Below are 20,102 nucleotides of genomic sequence, written 5' to 3' on the forward strand. Positions count from 1 at the left end.
CTTAATGCCCGTCTCCCATTTTCCCCGTCCCCCCACCCCCCCCCCCCACCCCCATCAACCCTCAGTGTGTTCTCTGTGTGTAAGAGTCTCTTATGGTTTGCCTCCCTCTCTGTTTGTGGCTTAATTTTCACTGGAGGGTATTCTGCTACGTGAAATAAGTCAGTCAGAGAAAGACAAATATCGTATGATTTCACTCACATGTGCAATCCGAGAAACTTAACAGAAGACCATAGGGGAAGGGAAGGGAAAATATAATGTGTTCTTCAAGCAAGCTAGGGAAAAAACCCGTTAAAACCATAAGCAAAATACATTGACAGCATTGTATTTATGGAGAAAACCCACGTACAAGTGGAGCCCTGTGATTCAAACCTCCGTGGCTCAAGGGTCGATTACACACCCATGCAAATGTTCCACGTGGCCACCAGCAACGGCACCAAACCTTCCCCCAGATGTATGGCTTTGGTTACTGCTTTCTCATCCCTGATCCGCTCTCTAATCGAGGGAAGTGAGACATCGTGAATCTTTTGGCAGAGATCTCCGTCTGTGAGGTGCTGAGTCAAAAAATCTTAGGATCGCTTCTCTCAAACCTGAAAGGCTCCCTGGTTCATCCCTCCCCTTCGTCTCTTACCGCAAATCCCAACAAGCACACGGGGTGGGGGTGGGGGGGGGAGAGGACCGTGTACACCCCGCTCTTCTAACTCTGTCACAGCAGGACTCGGGGACGCGAGTTCTTCCTAGACTCCCGCCCAGTGTGGCCGATGGGTCTCACCCTGCAGCCCTCCCCACGAGGACCCTCCTGGGTCAGCAGAGGCGCTAACGTGGCTTGGGCAAGTGGGGTGCGGCCTCCCTCTACCCCAACAATGGAAACATGGCCGGAGGCGGGCCGGAGCAGGGCAGCGTGCAGGAGGGCAGCACAGCAGAGGGCCGGAGAGCCGGGGAGGGCGGGTGGCCGAGGCTCCCACCCCCGGAGCAGACGCCACTTCTCCCTCCGCCCGGTCCTGGGTCAAGAGCACCTGCGATCCCAAGAAAGGCCGGGAGGGGTGCAGGTTGGCAAAACTCCCTCCCCTCACAACACCGGGCGGGGGGTGGGGGGTGGGGGTGGGGGGCGGTGTGTGTCTGCGTGAGACACAAATGCTCTGGCTTATTCCAGAGACAGAGACAACGTTTTTACAAAGGTATTTTATTTCAGTAAACAAAATACTGGTTCTTTCAAGGGCATAAAAAAATGCATACAATTTTAAGTTAAACTTATAGGTTGGGAGTCTATCCTCCGACACCCCATTCAGTAAGGGTCTCCGCTTCCTTCTCAGCTGGGGTCCACTCAGGCTGACATTTAAATCGCAAACTCTAGAAAGGAAGACAAAAAGGGTGGGTATGAAATGTCTGATTGAACACCGACGGAGGTTTGACCTGCTCAGCGCTGACCCTGGCGCTCAGCCGGTTCAACGTAACAAACAGAAACCACCGCAAGTTTATCTATTAAAAGAATGTTATTTTCAACATCCCGGTTTTCTGCCCTGGTTTAAAAGCAGGTTCGAGGCTGGCAGGAAAATGAAGCGTCAGTCTCGCGGCAGCCCCCGCGCCCCGAGGCCTCTGCGGGTGCCGGTGGGAGGGAAGCGCTCGTGGCCCCACATCCCATCTTTCCTTCCTCTTCTTGGTCTAACGCAAAATGAGGGTTCTGGGGGCGCCGGGGTGGCTCAGTCGGCTCAGGTCATGATCTCACGGTCTGTGAGTTCGAGTCCTGCATCGGGCTCCGTGCTGACAGCTCGGAGCCTGGAGCCTGCTTCGGATTCTGGGTCTCCCTCTCTCTCTGCCCCTCCCCCTGCTCGTGCTCTGTCTCTCTTGCTCTCAAAAATAAATAAAACATTAAAAAAAATTAGACTCTGCCTGAGACAGAAATTCAACCTACCACACATTTCAAAGAGAACTGCCCTCCCTTGATGGTTTTAGTTTTGCAATGCTCCCTCTTTCCTCACCCCAGTTGCCCACTCCTGGGTTTCAGCCAGTAAAACACCGTTTCCAAAAAAACCAAGGTTCTGGCCAGGGACGGTGTGGGGGGCAATGACAGAGGACGGGATTCTGGGCCCGGGGTGAGGACCAGAGAGCCACTGTGCTTCACAGTCTCTCAGTGCACGTCCCTGCACTCGGGAAGGGGATGCAGCCGGGGTGAGGCCCGGTGGGCCCGTGTCTGACCTGGGTTCGATCCTGACTCTGCTCTTCACGAGGCAGAGGGCCAGCCCTTTCTCAGTCTGAACGGGCCCCGCAGAGCTATGAGCAGAAGCGATAAGCCGGCCAGCTGAGAAATGCTGAGCAAAATGCTAGCCACACAACAGTCATTCAGTAAGTGTTGCTACGATTACTAGTCGTGTGCCATTAACCTCCACAGGTCCAAACTTTTTTCTTTTAACATTTATTTATTTATAATAAGAGAGAGAGAGAGAGAGCGTGGGCGGGGGTGGGGCAGAGAGAGAGGGAGACCCAGAATCCGAAGCAGGCTCCAGGCTCCGCTGTCAGCACAGAGCCCGACGCGGGGCTTGAACTCACGGAGTGCGAGATTGTGACCCGAGCTGAAGGCTGACGCTCAACCGACAGAGCCACCCAGGCGCCCCTACACCTCCACAGGCCTAAAGATCCTCTACGGGAGGCACCTGGGTGGCACAACTGGTTAAGCATCCGAGGCTGATTTTTGCTCAGGTCATGATTTCACAGTTTGTGGGATCGAGCCCCGTGTTAGGCTCTGTGCTGACAGCTCGGAGCCTGCTTGGGAGTCTCTCTCTCCCTCTTTTTCTCTGCCCCTCTCCTGCTCTCTCTCTCTCACTCAAAATAAATAAATCAACATTAAAAAAGGTTTTTAAAAATCCTCTATGGGAATTCCTATTTACAGAAGCATGGTATCTCCGGGTGGAGAGGGGTTAGGAGATCGCTGGCCCAGTGGCTCCTAGAGTGACACATTGCTGAAAGGGCTGTGTTAACTAACTAAAATTTAAATGCATGTTAACTAACTAAAATTTAAATAAAAAATACACCTACGTATGTTAAGAAAGAAAAAAAAGAAAGAAGAATCCCTTAATGGTTTTTCAAAAGAACAGATGTCTACACCCACGTAATGGAATCTCTCGGGGGTTGGGGCCTGGAAATCTGCACTTTCAACAATTCTGATCAGGAGCCAAGTTTGGGGACCGCTGATCTAGAAACCTGTCACCGTAGTTGAATCCTCAAATTTTCAGAGCAGCACAGAATTCAACCCGATAAATGGAAGAAATCAGATCACACACCAGAACTAAGGGAGGTGCTGATCATCGTCTGTTCACTCTGTGGTGGGCGTTTCAGAACTACTTCCTGGTGCCTTAACTCAACAGATGTGCTCTGGGCACCTCTTGGGTGCTGTGACAGGCCCAGGGCTACCGCGACGAGTAAGACTTCACGCTTACATGAAGAGGTTGTTGGGAAGGACGCTCTGGTACTAACAAGCCAAGGCCAAGGGGCCGGAAAGTCTCCCACGGTCAAGGAGTGGCCTGCAGAAGTGTGGGGAGTGAGCACTGGAGGGGCAAGAACACATCGGGAGGGGATTTCTATGCCATTCCTGGGAGTCAGACTTTCTCCTGAAGATCGAGCAGGGTTTGTTCATCTTAGGTACGGGCATGGGTCTCCACAGACCTGTGACCCCACCTCCTCCCCGCCCCCGTCTGCAATTTGATGTGCAACTGTAGGTGTTTCTACTATGCGTGCTTCTGCCGGGAGAAGGTCCACGGCTCTCAGGAAATTCTCAAGAGTTCTGCGACCCAACACCTGCTCAGCCCCGCTGCCTGGATAAGGGAGCAGCGCCCAGGCTTCGAGCAGAGGCGGGCACAACCTAGCTCATCTGCACCCAGGGTGCAGGGGGCCGGGATCTGCACGCCTCCCCTCCCGCAGATGCCCCCCATCAGACAGCAGGTGGGTCTCACGCGGCCTTCAGACTGGAGGCAGGAGGGGTTCTCTGACCCCCACGTCTGTGCCTCGGCCCACCCCGGCCCGCTGTAAATTTTGCACGAGCAAAGTCCCCATACCTTTGATTTTTCCCTCTAGTTATCTTTCTTCTCTGACTGCTTCTTTTTTTCAGCTTCCAGTTTTGCTTCTAATCTTTTCCGTTGGTAGATTTTGACTCCAGCAAACGCCAGGCAGAGAATTAAGGTTTTTGCTGCCAAGATATACAGCAGCAAGGGCATGTGTTCAAGGACCTTAAAGAAGAAAGCAAGCATTCTAGATGTACTATGATTGAGAAGGAACGTTTCTGTTACATTCCCTCGTTTAGCAAACCCTTACCGCACACCTGTCACGTAACAGGCACTAGGCCAGCTGCTGGGGCTACGCTGGCGACCAGGACAGACGCGGTCTAGTTTTCCCTCCACCCTCCACCGCCCCCTTGCTGCTAGCTTCGTGCGTGAACCACCCACGGGCCGCAGACGTAACTGTGGTCTCCCACGACTGGACCAGGCCCTGGGCCGGTCACCCCGGCCCCTGCTGCCCAGGAGGCACTGCGGTCCAGTGAAAGCAGCCGGAGCTGGGGTGGGGGGGGCGCAGGGGGGACCGGGCTATAGCTCTGCTCTGCCACCGACTGACCACGAGACCTGGGTCAGGCACTTGACTTCTAAGCTTCTGCCTCCTCAAGGGAGGTGGGCCAGACCCCGTCTCTAGATTCTCCGATCCTAGGAGGCTACGATTTCCTCTTGGTTGTAGCCACTCATCAGCATCGGCGCTTCAATAAATATAAAAATACAGTAAAATTCAAAACATGAAAACTGAGCTACTCATTAACTGTTCCCATAGTTTCCGGTTAGAGGGTAAGTTCTGACCCATGGGCCACAATGGCGTCCGGGGAATAACGATGGATTTGAATTACTGTCTGTACTAGTAGGTACGTTACGATGTTAGTGCACATAGAGCAACAGTATCTCAAGGGAAACACTATACTTGTTTCATAAACACGGTTAGCGTGACCTGAATGATAACTGTGAGCTTTTCGCGTGAGTAAAAATTCCTTCCCGAATAAAGGTGTGCTTTAGTTGAGTGGTCACTTATTCTAGAGGATTAATTAGGGAGGATTTATTCCAGTGAAATCAGTAAACTGCCAAACATAACTTATTATACGCAATTCCCATATAAGGAGGTCCTACTAGATTCTACTACAGGAAGCACATTTGTCTCTCCTTCTAACAGAATGAGTCCGTGAAAACTTCAGCTAGCCGGGAACAATATGCTCACAGAGCGGGAGGGCCGGGAGGGATTTTAAGCACGACTTAAATCTACCACTTGTTTGCCTTACAAACAAGGAGAGTGAAGCTCATGGTCGGGGAGAGGCCTGCGTCACACAGCCGATTCACGATGAGGCCAGAGTCAGAATGAAATATTCTAACCTCGATGCCGGTCTTCTTTCCCCTGCTTCCCGAGTTTCAAGGAAACGGACTTAATGAAATCATAAATTATGTACATACGTGTTCGCACAATTTTATTACAATTCTTTAGGCTTAGACCTAGATACAGATTTCATGCTTAGATGTCATGGCGTCAGTGAGGCCTACAGGGAGCTCACTGGGCGCTACGGGCCTCCCCTACAGGTTCCTCCCATAGCAGGCGGGCTCCCGGCTCCTGTCCCCGGGAGGCAGACAGACTGTCCTAATTTTATGGCTGAGAAAGTGTAAAGTCTGGAACGGTGAGGGTCCGACCGAGCTCAGACCGCTCCAAAACCTGAGCTCTCTTTATCACTACACTGTAAGACACATCATCCACTCCCCACGCTCACCAATTTTGCTATTAAATTATACAAACAAACGACGTCTGGGCTACTGAATTTACTAAAGCCGACTGCAATCACTACCTCTGAAATGATTTAACAGGCTACTTACGGATATTTGAGGACGACGGCAAGGTGGTACAGCAGGAAGAGAACGGACATCCAAAGGAGGAATCCAAATATTTCAATTGTTTTAATTTAACCAGAACAGTCAGAACCCAAGAATACTGAGCAGCTGGGTAACAGTGTCCAAGCACAAAGTCATTTTCACAGCAAAGAATAAATACAACATACGCACTGAGAAAGACCACTCGAGCAACAGTAGAAGAAACTGAACACCTTGCAAAAGTGAAACTTTCCATCGTGACAAATATAAGCAGCTTGGAACGCGGGTCTGCCTCACTCAGACTTAGAGCTAACCTCCGCTACCTCCCCCCAGTAGCCCTCTAATTCCTGTATTTTCTTGAAGGTTCTCAGTCGAGATGAGGCTGGACGCCACGTTTACAAACCAGCTATGAAAGAAAAAAAGCGTTAAATGTGCTTTTATTTTACCTCCTTGGCAGCAAAAATCAAGCAGTTCAGAGGCGGAAACCCCCTTTGATGTTCATGGGGTTGATCTAGGCCAACAGAGCACTAATCCACATGGGAAAGTCACCCCTCCAGTTCTCCCCATCTCCACGGCTGAGGCCGTGGAGTCCTACTATGACGCAGCCCACATCACAGCTCACGGTTCCCTGTGATCTAAACATCAAACGGCTCAGTGACGGGAAATGTAGAGCTCAACGGGAAGTTAGAAAATACACTGAATTGGGAATACATCAACAAGTGGACAGAGGCAAGTGGTGTGGGTACTTACTTTCTTTCTAAAGGTAGTGGAGAGGAGGCAGCGCGAGGCAGGGGTTTCAGGACCGGGAAGGGGGGCAGAGAGGCGGCAGCAGAGGTCAGGGGCCCCCCTTCCCCAGGCTTAAAGCAAAGGGTTTCAGGGCTGCACTCCTGCCCCTCTGGGGGACTGAGCTTCAGTTGTGCTAAATGTCTGCCTTTGATTTCTTTCTAACAAACCCCTCATTTTATTTAACTTTTTTAGAGTTTATTTATTTTGAGGGAGGGGGATGGTCAGAGAGAGAGAGGGAGAGAGAACCCCAAGCAGACTCCACACTCAGTGAAGAGCCCAATGCAGGGCTCAATCTCATGAACCATGAGATCGTAACCTGAGTCAAAATCAAGAGTCAGCCTCTTTAACCAACTGAGCCGCCCAGGCTCTCCCTGTCTCGGTCTCAAAACCAACCAACCTTCAAGGGGGTAAGTGAATAAAATATTGTGGGAGTGGGCGAGATCTATGCCAATTTTTAAAAGTTTTTTAGATCTATTTATTTATTTTGAGAGAGAGAGAGAAAGTAGGAGTGGGAGAGGGGCAGCAAGAGAGGAGACAGTGAGAATCCTAAGCAAGTTCTGCACGGAGACCAGCGGGCCCAACGCGAGGCTCGAGCTCACGTACTCAGAGATCACGACCTGAGCCAAAGTCGGATGCTTAACCGACTGAGCCACCCAGGCGCCCCATACCAATTTTTTAAAATAAATCCCCAAATCTCGTGTAATGAGAGTGGCTCATTTTTTGAATAATTAGCAAATACTGTCGCTAATGCGCAGTACTGACTGTCACTGATGCCACAGGCCCCCTGAGCCAGAAAGGGAAGCCGACAGGATGTACCGCGGGCTACATAATCCTGCTGCCTTCCAGAGCCTCATGCAGTCAGGGTGCGAAGAGAGGCCACTTCTTCCCGACAGTACAGGGAAGGGCCCCCTCTTAAACATGAGGTGGTTCCCAGGCAGCCACAGAGCTATGTGTCTGCTCGAAGTCCGAAAGGTTTGGGCAGATTCTGTCCCTGACATAAGAAAGAACGCCTTCTGTCACCGGCAGGATTGGCCTGGGTGGTCAAGTGGGTTGTCCATCATTCTACGATTAAAAACGTTCTCTGCGGCCTGCCTTAGACCAGTGGTAGCCCCAGACTAAGTGATCAGGAACTTTGGGGGGTGTGTGTTTTAACACCGTCTGTGTTTTAACAAGTCCTCAGCAAGCCTTCAGTACCAGTTACTGCCTCTTGTCCCCACTGCCTGTGGCCACCACAGAGAGGACAGGCCCTTCCCTAAATCCCACCCCACGCCGTTTTCTGCTTCTTCCCCTTGTATCTCCTTGCTGCCTCGTCTTTCCTTCCCAGCCTTTCCACGGTGAGTTCTGGAATCCCAATATTTGCTAAACAAACGCTCCAACATTTTCAACCCCTTCAAGAAGTCCTCACTCTGCCTCTTAAATTCAACCAGGCTTGTCCTGGAGAAAAGTCCCCATGGTCCGTCCTTCTGCATGGTCCCCCCCAAACCTTTGCCCCAAAGAGCTGGGGAAGCAGAGGGGTTCTCTATCTCCTAGCCCCCCCCCGGTCCTGCTTCCACACCTTCCCAGGGAGCCTTGCAATGGAAAGCTGGTGGATGTTTTGAACAAGCAAATGCTCATAGTTGCAAAAATACACAGTGAGATCCTAAGTTTGAAAACACACACGCTACACTTACAAATATGGACAAAACACTAGAAGAAAACACACCAAAATTGTTAATAGTAGCCATCTCTAGACGGTGAAGACAACACGATTTTTGCTGGATATCATACTTTCAAAGACTCTACAATATGATCTATTTTAGTGGCTGCTCTCTAAACCAACAGCTACCACACCCCACCCACTTTGGGGATTTGATGCGATGATTCTCCTTCCCTCTGTAAAACCTGCTGGCTGCTGCCCGCAGCCCGCTGAATGCCCCGAAGAATTCTGCCCTTGGCCCTGTGCTCTCATCTGCTGAATCTGTTCTGCAGAGGACAGCTATGTTTATTCCCCAACTAGTTTAAGTTGAACTTGATGTTATCATAGGTAGTTTTTGTAAACACAACACTTAGTGAAATATGGCTATATTTTATAAAGAAAAAACTTGTTTCCATGAGAAGTAAATCAAACGCTTTCAATGCATTTTCGAGTTTGAGTTGAAAAAAAAAAAAACAGTGCTGTTGGCAACACAAATGTAAAAGATTAGGGAAGACGAGATAAAAATCTGGAAAGATTTTGTATGTAGGTTGTTTCATAACATAGTAACCCACTTGAAAGAAACCAAAATGTGAAACTGTAGGTAAAACTTTACAGGCATGGTTTTTGCAAGAAAAGTGAGGCAGATCTGAAGTCAGTGTACCCCCATTCAAAGAAAGGGCCTAACCCCCCTCCAAAAGTCTGGTGACTAAATGAACTTTTATATGTTTTAACTTAAAATTAAATATTAAATAGTATTATGATTCCTGCTTTAATTCATTTTTTTCTTTTTAATCAACCCACCTCTACAGCACTGTTACTCTCAATTTAAAAAAAAAAGGTTTTTTTTTAATGTTTATTTTTGGGGGGGGAGAGAGAGAGAGAGAGAGAGAGAGAGACAGAGCATGAGCGGTGGAGGGGCAGAGAGAGGGAGACACAGAATCCGAAGCAGGCTCCAGGCTCCGAGCTGTCAGCACAGAGCCCGACATGGGGTTCAAACTCACGAGCTGCGAGATCATGACCTGAGCTGAAATCGGATGCTTAACCAACTGAGCCACCCTGGTGCCCCCTACTCTCACTTTTTACAATGAGGAGAAAGAAAAAACCAAGCCACAACGTATAAATTAAAAGCATACTCACCTTCCAGTTCATGCTGGGCCAATTGTGAAGTCACTCCTGGTCGACGTGGGCCTGCTCAGACAAGCACATGGAGAGAGGAACTGGGAGGTCAGGTCTTGCTGTTCTGGGGGGGAGAGAAGAAACAGGTCACTTTGGGTTTTCCAGATCAGTCCACCTTAGGAAGCCTTCCCTTTGATGGAGAGAAAGGGCACATGAGCAAAGACAGCAAGCCCCACAGAGAGGAGGGTTCGGGGGGGCCCCCAGCAGGGGACCCAGAGCCTGGTGGAAAGCAGATGGCCCGGCTCAGGGAGGAAGACGGGCTTGGCTCTTGGTGAGCAGAAAGGTCTCCGTGGCTATTTTTTGCCTGGGCTGGGGGCACAGCCCCGAGCAGCGGTGGCAGTGTTGTGCCTGAGGGGACAGGTGCTCCCCCCCCGCCACGCATCTGTGGACAGAAGAGCTCCCAAGTCTTCTCCACCCACCTCCTGTCCTGAGCAAAGAGCTGGCCGGCGGATGAGTGCCTCTCTTTTTTCAAGTCCTCTGAGTGTTAAGCTCATCTTGGTGTTTAAAAAATATCTGGAGGGGAATAAATGATACGCAAAAAAACTGTCCTCAGGAAGTAATTCCTATCTAGAATCTCATCTAAAATGTGAGGCAGCAGCAGGAAATGACAGGTCAGGGGACACAGCTGGAGCACAGCATCTGCTCCAAGGCCTTGTATGTCATTATTCTTATGCTACGGCACGTACCCCAAGAGTCAGAAGACTTGAGTTCTGGATGAAGAACCCACGCACTCTGGTAAGTGACTTCCCTCCCGGGGCCTTGGTCCCATCTGTAAATGAAGAAAGGGGGTGTGAGCCAGATGGGCTCTAGGGCCCTGACTTTTTTCTGAAATTTGGCAACTTACGGTAGACTCGGAGCTTCACGTCACGGTGCCTGGCTGCACTACGGCACATTAGCTGTGCAAACTCATTTAGTTTTCACACGAGCTCCGGAGAGAGATTTATTGTTCTGTGTCAGAGGTGAGGCAACAAAGTTTATGTAACGCGTCCAGGGTCGCACAGGGACTGGGATTTGAACCCATCCAGTGTGGCTCCAGAGTCTTACCCTGATATGGGCAGAAAGCTTTGCAAATTCAAAAATCATGGGGATGCTTGCCTTTAAATGTACTTAGAATGGAGAAAAGGCACAAGAAAAGGTCAGGCCTTTAGAATGGGGATACTAAAATGAACTTCGGGGAAAGTGTTTTATTAAAACTTTTACTTACAAAAGCATGTAAGTATAGAAAATTCATACCTCATCGATTCAAGGTCATAGTATCTGGAAAACAGGCTGGTGGTTGGCACAAGATAACCGAGTTTTCCCCACGACTTCTTTCAAAGCCAGATAAGTTCATGATAGGAACGTACACCATAAATCTCTTTAAATGGGATGACGTGATTGAAGGTGCTCGTTTTCTTCATGGATAAATGGCCTGTTTGTCCTCAAGTAGCAGGAGATTCTGACTTGCACTGGAGAAACACGTTCCTATGACCTGTTGCTAGAATTTTCACTTTCAGTAATCTCTGATAATCTCAGGGTTTAGCCGTGTTGTAATTGAACAATGTTTAAGGTTATGTAAATTTCATTTTTACAACTCTTGCTCTAACGGAGCTGTGTACAAATACAGTAGGTAAGTTTGGCTGTTCTTTATTTTCTGCGGTCATATTAATGTATTAATGTAATTAATTACAAGACTTGATGTAAGAATTAATGGATTAATATAAGATACATTAATGGATTAACGTAAGATATTGATTCCCAAGGTCAAGGGCAACAAATAGGTCCAAAAAGCTTATGAGAGGAAATTAAAAAGAACACCCCATGGGGTGCCTGGTTGGCTCAGTTGGTAAAGCATGTGACTCTTGATCTCGGAATTGTGAGTTACAGCCTCACACTGGGTGTAGGGATTATTTTAGGAAATTAATTTAAAAAAAAAAAAAAAAGAGTGTTGACTTAAAAAAAGAACACCCAACGGTCTGGCCCTCTGGCAACCAAATATTACATTTACTACTGGTGTGACCTTGGACAACTCACTTGGCCTCTCTGAGCCCCGCATCTCTCATTTGTAAATTCTTCAGAGACTGGATTATAAACACTAAGCACAATGCTCAGTACATGGAAAACATTTCAATAAATATCAACCATTAGTGTTATGATAAATATCTCTCCTTCTGCTAATGGGCATGCCAAGCTTAAGAACCATAAACAAGAGGCAACCAGAGCAAAATGCAATCAATGCAAGATAGCAGGGACCAAGAGAACTGGAGAGCTGGACTCTATTCTTGGTGGCACCAATGGCAGGCATGTGACCCGGGGCAAGCCATTAACCTCTCTGAACCAAAATGTTCTCATTTTAAAAATCGGAATCCAAGGAACAACTCTGCAACTCTGGAATTCGTTAAGTCCCCATTTTCTCTGATATCACACAATCTGACTATGAAAATTTACTGGCAGTTGCCTCAGCTTCATACCTAGGGTGATGAAATTCAAGCTCTTTAGAAGGAAACATATTTAAAGTCAACCTGCAAAAAAAAAAGTAGTGGGAGTGATGCAGTGAGCGGGTGGGAGACAAGAGGGCTGATCGGTCCAGCTCATTCCTACCTGCTGCCTCCAAATGATAACTTTCCTCTTCTCGCTTCAATTGCATGCTCTAACTCTAACTTTTGTAGCACCTGGCAGGACTTCAGCAAATGAGAACTGAGACAGCTAAAAATATCAGCAGGCTATTAGCTCCACTGCCATATGTATGTCTGATGCAATATTAGCCACAGAAGGCAGCTGGTATCTGAGGGCCGAACTGCAGAAGCCAACAAGGCGTGGACACTGTTGAGGCATAAAAACTGTGAAGTGCAGGAGGTTTTAGACTTCCCCCGGAACTATGCACCATTCAAGCTAACTTAAATCTGAAAAATAACAGTGGCTCAGATAGAAGCCTTTGCTTCTATCATTTTTTTTTTTTCCTTTGCCAGATTTATCCTAAAAACCGGAAAAGCTCTCCGTTTATTCAGGTTAGGACAATGAAAGCCATCTGGACAAAATACTGTCCAGAATCTACGTTTTCTTCTTGGCACACCCAGCAAACTCCAGGGTGGTCAGTCTCCTGCTATCTACGCTCATTCCAGCCGCTAATTAGGCCGTGTCAGAACGTTTCGGAACATGTTCGCATTCCCGGTCTCTGCCCTTTTCACCCCAGCTCTTCACCCAATCATTAGAAGTTGGGTGGTGCGAGGGGGAGGGAGTTGCAGGTGAACCCTGGGCATCACTCCGTCGACCTCTGAGCCCCACTACCAGGTCACCTGCGGTTCCCAGGGCCAGAGAGGCTGGATCTCGGCTCCTCCATAACCGACCCTTGGGGAGTAACACCTAACCCGCTGAGACCCGGGGATGAGGGCCAACGGCGGCCGTCGTTTCCCCCACCCATCCACATAACAGGGTGTCCGGAATATTCGCTCATCTCTCCAAACCCTCCGTCCGGAACAACTCTGGGCCCCGTCCGGACCTCGTGCCGGCCTAAACACAGCGCCCCCGGCGCCGGATCCGCGGATTCCGCGGCGCCGGGACGACCGAGCCAGGCCGGGGCGCTCCGCGGGTGGGGCCGCGGCGGCCGTCACCCTCCTGGTCCCCACCCGGGAAGCCGGCGCCGCGCGGCAGGGGGGCCGGCTGGCGGGCATCCCTGACAGAACAGCAAACGCGGGGCCGACCACCGGACTCCCCAGCGCCCCCCAAAAGCTGTCGGGCTTCGGGTCAGGATCCCGCTGACCGGATGTCACCCACTTACAGCTCCAGGCCGCGGAGGCTCCTGCGCCGGGGCCTGCACAGGAACGGTCACTCGCTCAAGGCGGCGGGGAGACTACACGTCCCGACATGCACCGCTCCGCGCGCCGGCGCAATTCGCGGGCCGCATTCGCGGGCGTACGCCCGGTACGCAGGCGCAGTGGGACGCTCCGCACCGGACTGCTGGGGGATGCGCAGGGGTCAGGGGTCACGATTGGCACGGCTGGAGACTGTGCTCCGGAACCCGGCGCGTTCCCGTTGTGACCTTACCGGAGCTGGGGGAGGTCGACGGCCGCAGGACTGGGCGTCCCGCTTCCTCTGGCTACTACCCGCTGCTGTCTGCGACTGAGGACCCTTGGGTCCCCAGAGGTTTCCAAATATAGCGTTCATCTCTGACAAAATGCGTGCGTTTTCCTTTGGGAGAGCGGTAGCCCGGGTACCGGGGTCCCAGCTTCCTTCGTTCACCAGACGCGAAGTACGCGCTCGGGCACGCTCAGCCCCGGCCCCGCGGGAGCGCGCAAGCCGGACCCCAAATAAATGCAAGGGTGACCCCAGGGAAGGTGCACGGAGCTCTTTCTCCGTGCTCGGCTCACCCTTCTGTGGATTAAGGAGCCGAGCAAGGGGAGAGTAAGCGGCTGGCGCAAGAACAACACCCGCGAATTGCAGGGACAGAATTTAGATTCGAACCCAGGAGGAGGTCTGACTCCAAATGCCATTATGACGTTTTGTGGTGATGACGCACAAGGTGTTGTTAGGCCTGCAGAGGACAAGGACAAAGTGAGGGGTGGAGGGTTTGGTTCTGCTGACCAGCGAAGTTTTCCTATAGAAAGTAACAAAACTAGGCTTCTTGTCTCGCTGAAGTCTCGTAACGAGCCTATACCCGGACATCATACAACTAATTCGCACATGAGGAAAGGGAGGCACAGAGAGATTAATTTGTCCAGGGTCTTAAAGCCCGCAAGTGCCGGAGCTGCGACCCTGACTCTCAGTAGTCTGGATGTAGACTGTAGGGGCAGCAACTCCCATGGGCTCGTTTTCGAACCACTTCTGAACTCTTGTAAGAAGTTAAGAGGCGCTCAGGTCATATGGAGCCAGGAATCCAAGCAGCTGGAGCTCTAACAGCGAACGGGGTAGAAAAGAAAAACAAGTTGTTTGAAGGGGCATCTTTCGTTGCCGAGTTGAAAGTGGAAAGCCTAGGATTTGGGGGATTAATGTCGAAGTGGGTTCCAACAGCTCTCTACCCAACATGCTTCTGAAGATTGGGCATTTCGCCCATCCCCCAAAAGGAAAGCTGGCTGATAGCCATCTGTGTCACCAGCTGTCCTTTCAGTGATGATAATAAAATGCACTTTCTTCCAGAAATCTAAATTTCTTTCCCTCAATTTGGTTTCCTGTGTCCAAGATGAAGCCAGACACTAGTTAAAGCATGAAGGATAGACTTCCTTCAGGAACTGTTGCAACAGAGAAGAGGGTCCAGTATGAACCAAAGTCAACTTGGATTTATGGAGCGGGAACTGGGGGGGGGGGGGGGGGGGAGAGTGGGGGAGTGGGGTCAGTTGAGCAGAATCAGGGAAGTGGAAATTTACAAAAACCAGGGCATTAGTGGGTCTGATTTGACTTACCCGGAAGAGAAGCTTCTGTCTTTATGACCAGAGAGAGTGGTGCACGTTCAAGCAAGGTACCCACCGGGTGGGAAGGGTTCCCGCCTTGAGTGTTGGCGTTTCAAAGAGACAAGGCCGTGCTGGCTGGTAAAAGATTTGTATCTCAAAGCAGGAGAGAAAAGATTTCTTTTTTTTTTTTTTTTAATTTTTTTTAACATTTTTTTTTATTTTTTTTTTATTTTTGAGACAGAGACAGAGCATGAATAGGGGAGGGGCAGAGAGAGAGGGAGACACAGAATCTGAAGCAGGCTCCAGGCTCTGAGCCATCAGCCCAGAGCCCGATGCGGGGCTCGAACTCACGGACTGCAAGATCGTGACCTGAGCTGAAGTCGGCCGCTTAACCGACTGAGCCACCCAAGCGCCCCAGGAGAGAAAAGATTTCTAATTCCACATTTTCTAACTGCTCTCAGAGGGGATTCAGGGAGCTGATCTGCCAATCTCCAGGTTTGGGCTGGAACCAACAGTGAATTTTCCCAGCAGCCTGTTGAGTTTTCTCAGGCACACACTCTAAATGGAGCTGGGGTCCTCTTAGGGATGAGGCCTTGAGCTGTTAGTAGCTGTGGTAGTGTTTGTTCAAGTCTCTTAGTGTGAAGAGGGGGACGAAGTCACTTGTACCAAGTCTCTACAGTATTTACAGGCCAAGGCCGAGACCTGCTTGCTGGCTCGGAAGAGACTGACCAGAGGTTAGTGAAGGAGATGGTCTTTGTCACCTGGTAGTAAACCTTGGGTCTCTGTCTGGATCCCGGCCCAAGGCCAGGGTTTGGTAGCCGGGGCCGCTTCTCTGGGCACACCGGGATGAACGTTCTGTGTGCGATAGCGTTTCTGGATTAATGATTTGAGGCAGGAGGCCACTCTGGTCACACGTGAGTATCAGTGGATTTTCATGATACTGTTGTAATGCTTATGTTAGCATAATTGCACATTTGTTTCTAAGGAACAAATACCTCGTAGACACCTCCCTCTGGAGATATAATCCTTGTAGGCAACAGAAGACATCCTACAAGCCTTGAAGAAGGGATTCTTTTTTTGAATTTTGTCTTGGAACCCTGAGACTTTTTGCTTTTTAAGATTTGATTTACTTATCTCTCTATTTTATTTATTTATTTATTTATTTATTATTTTAAATGTTTATTTTTGAGAGAAAGAGAGAGAGAGCAGAGGAGGGGCAGAGAGACGGGGAGACGCAGAATCTGAAGCAGGTTCCAGGCTCTGAGCTGTCAGCACTGAGCCCAATGCGGGGCTCGAACTCATGGACCACGAGATCGTGACCTGAGCTGACGTGGGACGCTTTAACCAACTGAGCCACCCAGGCGCCCCTATTTGTTATTTTTTAATGTTCATTTATTTTACCTTGAAAGAGAACGAGAGAGAGTGAGTGTGCATGAGCCGGGGAGGGGCAGAGAGAGGGAGACAGAGAATCCCAAGCAGGCTCCATACTGTCAGTGGGAAGCCCAACGTGGGGCTCGAACTCACGAACCTTGAGATCATGACCTGAGCCAAAATCAAGAGCTGGACACTTAACCGACTGAGCCACCCAGGCGCCCCTAGAGTCCTGAGACTTGAGGCCCTACTGACAATTGCTGTGCCTTAGCTGAGAAGATGGGGAGATAGGGAAGAAGAGAGGGAAGCTGGGAGGTACGAAGCAATAACCCCATACACCCGTCTTGGCTTTGACTTCCTCCTCTCAGCTACTCTGAGAGAATACACCTTAACCCGAGTTAGGTCCCCATCCTGTCCCTGCTCTAGCTCTGCCCACTCTGTGTTGATCTCCTTTATAACCTGTCAAGTTGTCATCATGAGGTTTACGTACCTGACTCGCTCTAATGAGTGGGTCACTCCAGCTCAGGGAGTCTCAATCATCTCTACACTCCTGGGGTCTACACCAGTGGCCTGAGTAGATAGATAGGTGTTAAATATCGCTTGGCTTAATTAGTAGATGAAGTCACCTAATGTGTGGATTGCATCTCTAATGCAATGTCTAGATGGAGTGAAGTGTCTAGCTTTTTCAACAGACATCAGTAATTCAGACACCTTCTGTACCGTTAGTCTCTTGAAACACAAATGAAAATCATTGTAAATGGAAGAAAATCAAGTGACTGGAAAGAATATGCTATTTACAAAGTGATGTTACAACTTTTCATTATCCTTTTCTATAATAACAAGAACTTTAAAGGGTTAGTTTTCCATAAAACTTTAAATGTTAATTTAAAAATATGTTTCTGTTGCACTGGGCACTTCTTAAAGATGCTGCGTCTCTGTTGTGGGCGATTTGCCCTCGTGAAATGTTTGTTCTGTCGACAGACTTCCCAGTAAGCCAGATGCCGGGAAAACAATATACATAAAGTCACCTGGTGATTCTGTTCATTCATCACTTCAGACTTGACATTCATGAATGAATAAATAAACGCTCTGATGTCAAGCCAGTGAGCAGGTGACACATTTTTGAACCACAGCCTCTGCGCAATACATCTGGGTTATTTATAGAGCGAATTCATCACATACAAAATACTGTTTCATGAGGAAGACAGTTCAGTGACTTGTTGGTACCTGCCTCCCCCGCGCCCTCGCCGCTAGCACACAGGCGCTGTCCTTCAAATTTGACTTTATTTCCACTCACTCGACAAAATGTGTCAAATTTGACATTGACTAAAGTGACATTTATGTTGCACAGAAAGTAAAAGGGATCTTCAGCATAAAACACGGCTCTGGTGAGCAAGTCTAAATCACACTGAGATTACCATTGTCGTCTTAGTTGAGTCGCCACAGGGTCTCCGTGAAAATTCTCAACGGAAAGCAAGGAGCTTAGTGTCGTCTAAGTGACAACTTGGATTTGCTCCACGGCACAGGCGTCTCTTCACACCCAGGCATCCTCTGTGGGCTTGACGACTTTCCTCCTCATCAAGGAGCCAGGTGGAACCCTGCTGCCCCGAGGTTCTCGTGGATGGTGGTCTTTGATTCTTCTAGATTCAAAATTTGACTCTTGTACTTCTCTTGCCAATCTTCCACGATGTACTGGTGGTAGGGGTCGTTGGAGTGCTCTCGTCGCTTGGATTTCACCGTGCTCACCAGGATGGCGACAATGATGAAGGAGAACATGCCGATCATCACCATGAGGTACAAGATGACATAGTAGAAGTTCTCAGCATCAAGCTTGGCTTGCAGGGCCTCTTGCTCAGCTGTCGTGTTCCTGCGCCAGTTGTCCATATAAGTGATAAAAATCCTTCTGAAGGCATCTTCCAGCATCTGTGTCAGATTGGACAGAGCCGGCATGTCTCCCTCCTGCTGCAATTTAAATAATGAAACGGATGACCAAGGTTAAGAACACTGATTCTTTCTACATTTGCCTACTTTAAGGGATAAAGAGGGGTGAATACAAAGGGGGGGGGTAATATAATTTCTTCTTTACCTGGCTGGTGATTGATCGAGTGCATATTTTTTGAAAATTATTCTTTAAGCCTTGCATACGCAGTTTATGTGTTTTTTGCGTGCGTGACACCTTCCGACAGAGTCTGATGGGAGGGCGCCTGGGTGGCTCAGTCGGTTAAGTGTCTAACTCTTAATTTCCGCTCGGGTCATGATCTCACGGTTCAGGAGTTCAAGCCCCGCGTCGGGGTCCGCGCTGGCAGTGCAGAACCTGCTTGAGATTCTGTCTGCCTCTCCCCTGTTCGTTTTGTATCTCTCTCTCTCTCTCTCTCTCTCTCTCAAAATAAATACTTTTTAAAAAGCTGGCTGGAGGACATAAAACCGTATATAGTACCCCAACTTACATATGTAAATAAGTGTAAACATACAAATGAAAATGGAAAAAAGACTGGAAATGACAAGTTCAAAATGTTAACAGTGGGTAGTATACTTAACATCCCCCCCCCACGCTTTATACTTTGTTCACGTTCCAAATTCTCGTCAAGCACCTCACCCTACTTTGTTTTTAAAAAGACCAGTCGCCTCACGATGCCTAGCATAATGCGTCGTTCGTAACAGGCGTCCAACAGACATCAGCTGAATGAAGCAATGACTCACGTCTGACCCGTGTGTGCAGAGAATTATGGGGCAGAGGATTGCAAGGGGCATTGACCTTGCAGTCTCCTCCATCCCCTTTGTCTCCGCTGTGGGCTTTTTCCAAGTAGGCCCCAGGGCGGAGTGTGTCCGTCCACATTGGAAAGAAACATCTTAGGTAAGTGGCACAACGCGACGACCTGAGAGATCATTCGTATTCCCCAAGTCCGGCTCCCCTCTCCATCCTCACTGGCGCTGTCCAGCCACCAACACCTCTCACCTGGATGACACCATGCGGTGCAAACCGCCCCCCCCCCGCCCCGAACAGTCTCCTGGGGCATATCTGTCCCTCCCTGCCCTGCACCGCAGCCACGGTGCTCTTTTTAAGAAGGAAGTGAGATCAGGAGCACCTGGGTGGTGGAGGGGGCTCAGTCGGTTAAGCGTCCAGCTCTTGATTTCTGCTTAGGTCGTGATCTCATGGTTCATGGGTTCAAGCCCCTGTCGGGCTCTTGCGCTGACAGCGTGGGGCCTGCTTGGGATTCTCTCTGTACCTCCCTCTCTGCCTCTCCTTCTCTAAATAAATGAATAATGAAGAAACAAACGTTTAAAAAAAAAAGAAAAAACGAGAGCATATCCCCTTGCTTTTAATATGGCTCAATACCTTCCTGTCCCACTTAACATAAAACCCCAGTTCCCTAGTGGGGTTTACCTGGCTTGGCCTGAGCTGGCCCCCAAGCACCTCCCCAGTCACTCCACCCTCGTGATGACTGGTCGTTCGTACCTCCAAGTCAATAAACGTTCTCCCGCGTCGGGGCATTTGCACATTCTCTTCCCCTCGACCTGGAATAACTTTTCCTTTCTCTTCCCTCTGCTACCTCCTTACCTTTTTGGCCCCAGCTTAACTGTCACTTCTGAGAAAACCCCCTGGCCCCGCTCTAAATCACCCCCTACCACCACCACTTTTCTCCAACGGCATCTTTTTATTTTTATTTTTTTTCCAGAGCTTTCTTCACCATCTGTGCTGACTGTGTGCCGCTGGTGTTTGTGTGTGATGATTGGTTCACGGTGTCGCCTTTCCTGCTCAACTGCCATCTCTGTGACACAGGGCTCGTATCGCCTTTGCCTACCTTGGGGTAGCGAATGTCACCACAGAGCCTGACACATCGAAGGCACCCAGTG

General features: G+C 49.5%; 2 protein-coding genes across 6 annotated transcripts in view; both read right to left on the bottom strand.

Moving 5' to 3' along the window:
* Positions 1-1,164: 1,164 nt before the first annotated feature.
* Positions 1,165-13,401, bottom strand: SMIM11 (small integral membrane protein 11). 5 transcript variants are annotated; one of them, XM_019420265.2, is made up of 6 exons: positions 13,271-13,401; positions 10,200-10,282; positions 9,933-10,026; positions 9,475-9,577; positions 4,047-4,217; positions 1,165-1,347 (listed from the first exon to the last, which is right to left on the bottom strand). In XM_019420265.2, exons 4-5 carry the CDS (start codon positions 9,484-9,486, stop codon positions 4,062-4,064), a joined length of 168 nt encoding a protein of 55 aa, XP_019275810.1. In that variant the 5' UTR covers positions 9,487-9,577; positions 9,933-10,026; positions 10,200-10,282; positions 13,271-13,401; the 3' UTR covers positions 1,165-1,347; positions 4,047-4,061. The 5 variants fall into 5 exon arrangements, with proteins under 5 accessions (XP_019275810.1, XP_019275812.1, XP_019275809.1 ...); XM_019420267.2 differs by lacking the exon at positions 9,933-10,026 and having other exon boundaries at positions 9,475-9,572; XM_019420264.2 differs by lacking the exon at positions 9,933-10,026.
* A 4,111-nt stretch (positions 13,402-17,512) lies between these two features.
* KCNE2 (potassium voltage-gated channel subfamily E regulatory subunit 2) overlaps positions 17,513-20,102 on the bottom strand; it is a 32,074-nt gene continuing 29,484 nt past the window's right edge. The window contains exon 2 of the mRNA XM_019420262.2: positions 17,513-18,209. Coding sequence (XP_019275807.2) covers positions 17,826-18,209 — 384 coding nt within the window. The 3' untranslated portion in view covers positions 17,513-17,825. The remainder of the gene's footprint in view (positions 18,210-20,102) is intronic.

The sequence above is a fragment of the Panthera pardus genome, unplaced genomic scaffold (assembly GCF_024362965.1).
Source record: "Panthera pardus isolate Hobbes unplaced genomic scaffold, ASM2436296v1 HiC_scaffold_16, whole genome shotgun sequence".
NCBI lineage: Eukaryota > Metazoa > Chordata > Mammalia > Carnivora > Felidae > Panthera > Panthera pardus.